Source organism: Macrobrachium nipponense, chromosome 16, assembly GCF_015104395.2.
Source record: "Macrobrachium nipponense isolate FS-2020 chromosome 16, ASM1510439v2, whole genome shotgun sequence".
NCBI lineage: Eukaryota > Metazoa > Arthropoda > Malacostraca > Decapoda > Palaemonidae > Macrobrachium > Macrobrachium nipponense.
Genome location: NC_087209.1, coordinates 91,954,413 through 91,957,000, shown reverse-complemented (window position 1 = coordinate 91,957,000; position 2,588 = coordinate 91,954,413). Strand labels below are relative to the sequence as shown.

Genomic DNA, 2,588 nt, shown 5'->3' with positions numbered 1-2,588 from the left:
ACTGCAGGTCTCCGGTTTGGGGCGGAGCTTCAGTGGCCGGACGAACCGAAATTGTACCCATACATTACGCAGGCGGCCTAGTGAAATAAGGTTAGTATACTCTCGGCCAGCAATGGGAAAGGTGTTTTATCAGAGAGTGCTGCAGATTCTAGCTCTTTGTATTGTAGCTTACCGAGAAACGTAAGCAGCCGAGAGGGAAGAAAAGGGTTTGGATGAAGGAATGGCTAGTAAAAAGAGAAATACTATCACACACAAACCTGTTGTCACATTTAGTATGGGAGCCTCATGATTTCTTTAATCATCTACGAATGGATGACTCTACATTTCGCAAGCTTCTAGACCTTGTGGCACCACATATACAGAGGAAAGACACTTGCATGAGATCTGCTATATCACCAAGGGACAGACTTGCTGCAACTCTCCGGTATTTAGCAACAGGAAGGTCTTACGAAGACCTGAAATTCAGCGTAGCAGTATCACCACAAGCTTTGGGACGCATAATTCCAGAAACTTGCAAAGTTATATGGAAGGTATTAAGGAAAGAATATATGAAGGCAAGCGCATGATGTTTATTGTTTATATACATAAAAGTCACATATGAAGCTGAACACAATATTACAAAATACTGCGCATAATTATACACCCTATAATTATACTATACTAATTTTTATCATTATTAGCTTTGTATCCTCACATACATTACGTTTGTAGGTACCCAAAGCACCCCAAGAGAAAATAGGGTGTGCAGAAGCTTAGTATTATATGCTTCCTATTTTCATTTTCATTAAATTTTTTAGCAAATTTTCATTGTTCATCGTCAACTTTACGCATTTTACTTCACGTGTTCCCAGTAATTTGTCCCCAATGATGCCCAGAACCACGTCAGGGTTGTTGCTCACTGACGGTCCCGGTTGGCGGCTTCGTTTTGCAGGTGGTAATGGAAGGGGTCTTGAAGCTCCAGGCTGGGATGTAGACTGGCAATCCACCTCGATCACATCCTTAAATTGGGACAAAAATAACATGGATATTAGTATTATTGAATAAAGCAGTATTAATAAATATTATTATACATTTATCTCCACAGTTCCCACATTCGAAGGAGGAATGGGGCCAGATTGGTCAAGACTTCGAAGAAATGTGGCAGTTCCCTAATTGGCTGGGCGCTGTAGACGGGAAAATGTAGCAATTGTTCCTCCCCCTAATTCATGATCTTTCTTTTACAATTCCAAAGGATTTCACAGCATGGTTCTCATGGCAGTCATTGTGCAGGCTAAATATCCACATACGTGGTCAACTCTTATCACTTACTGTTTATTACTGCTTATGTCAATCTATATCCCAACAGTAGGCGATTTTCTGTACCATTGGAATGTGTGAGGGTTATGTAAGAAAATACATTTATATGTATTACAAGCAATTTTGAAATAAAGGTGTTAATTCATATTCAGTGTAATGAATTATTACCTATATTTACTGAATATTATTCCTTTCACGCTCAGGTGGCACAATTCATTTTTTTGGTTATTATTGGACTATTTTATACAGATTAGGAAGTGTATATGGATGACGAAGGAAAATTGCGCAAGTCTTTACACTTTTAAGTTTTTTTTTTATTCTTCTAGAGCTCTATAGAATAGTTTGAGGATTCCAAGAAAAGGCTGCAAAAATGCTTCACGAGCGTGAAACGTTTTAATATGATATTTAAAGGTGTTTACATACCTCTTCAATATTTGATGATGATGTCTTGGTGTCTCTTGGTCACGAAGGGAATAAAAGCTGGTCGTAGTACCACAGACTTGGGCGGGACGATAGACCTCATCTGTAGCTGCCCCCAGACTTCTTTGAATTTTCAACTTTTTTCATTTCTTTCTGAAGGAACTGCGCTTGTTGTTTATCTTCTTGGTTACCGGTGGTCACGGGTGGCACTCCCATCTTCTCTCGAAGTTTCTTCACCAATGTCTCATACGCCTCATTTTTCATATTACTGTTTGAATAGTCTTTACTCTTAATATTCCATATACATGGATGTTGCTTGTATACATCAATGAATTCGTTCCAAAATCTTTTATCCACCCAGATGTCTGACATAGTGGTCGCCTACTAAATGGGTTCTTCTACTGCGACTAAACCATAGACTGAGGATAAGCCTGCAGGCCGCGTCGAAAAACATACTCACAAACATTCAGGCCTGCTCGAACAGGTCTGAGCTGTCTGGTCGCCTGTGAGTTCGAACCTTAGGAATAAAATCCCGCCATACACGCAACGATACAGTTAAACCATGACACAACGTTCTCACCTGGAGGCTGCAACTGAGCGTGAACTGGGGGCCCTTAGGCCGGCCACTTACGTCGATGGATGATTTGTCCTGCCCAGATCGAAATGGATGTGGTTAAGCAGTTTGAAATGTGAGTGGGGTGTTTTTTAGTCAGGTCAGATCAGATCAAAGCTTGGCAGTCAAGCCGGATCGACAAACCTGATAGTTGAGGTTTGAATGAGCAACTCACAGGTTCCGACACAAACAGTCAAATAGGGGGTTTTCAGATTAAGTCGTTCAGAACTGATAGTTTGACCGTGAGTGGTGTCTTCGA

General features: G+C 40.7%; 1 protein-coding gene across 1 annotated transcript; it reads left to right on the top strand.

Annotated features, from left to right (window-relative positions):
• Nucleotides 1-308: 308 nt before the first annotated feature.
• On the top strand, nt 309-1,183 carry LOC135195401 (uncharacterized). The gene is made up of 2 exons (XM_064221657.1): nt 309-530; nt 1,085-1,183. The coding sequence occupies exons 1-2, from the start codon at nt 309-311 to the stop codon at nt 1,181-1,183; spliced, it is 321 nt and encodes a 106-aa protein (XP_064077727.1).
• The last annotated feature ends 1,405 nt before the right edge of the window (nt 1,184-2,588 follow it).

Excerpts from the sequence above, each read along its gene's own strand:
- LOC135195401 (XM_064221657.1), top strand. The coding sequence starts at position 309 with ATGGATGACTCTACATTTCGCAAGCTTCTAGACCTTGTGGCACCACAT. Across the intron at positions 531-1,084 it reads CTTGCAAAGTTATATGGAAG|TTCCCACATTCGAAGGAGGA; the intron begins GTATTAAGGAAA and ends TTATCTCCACAG.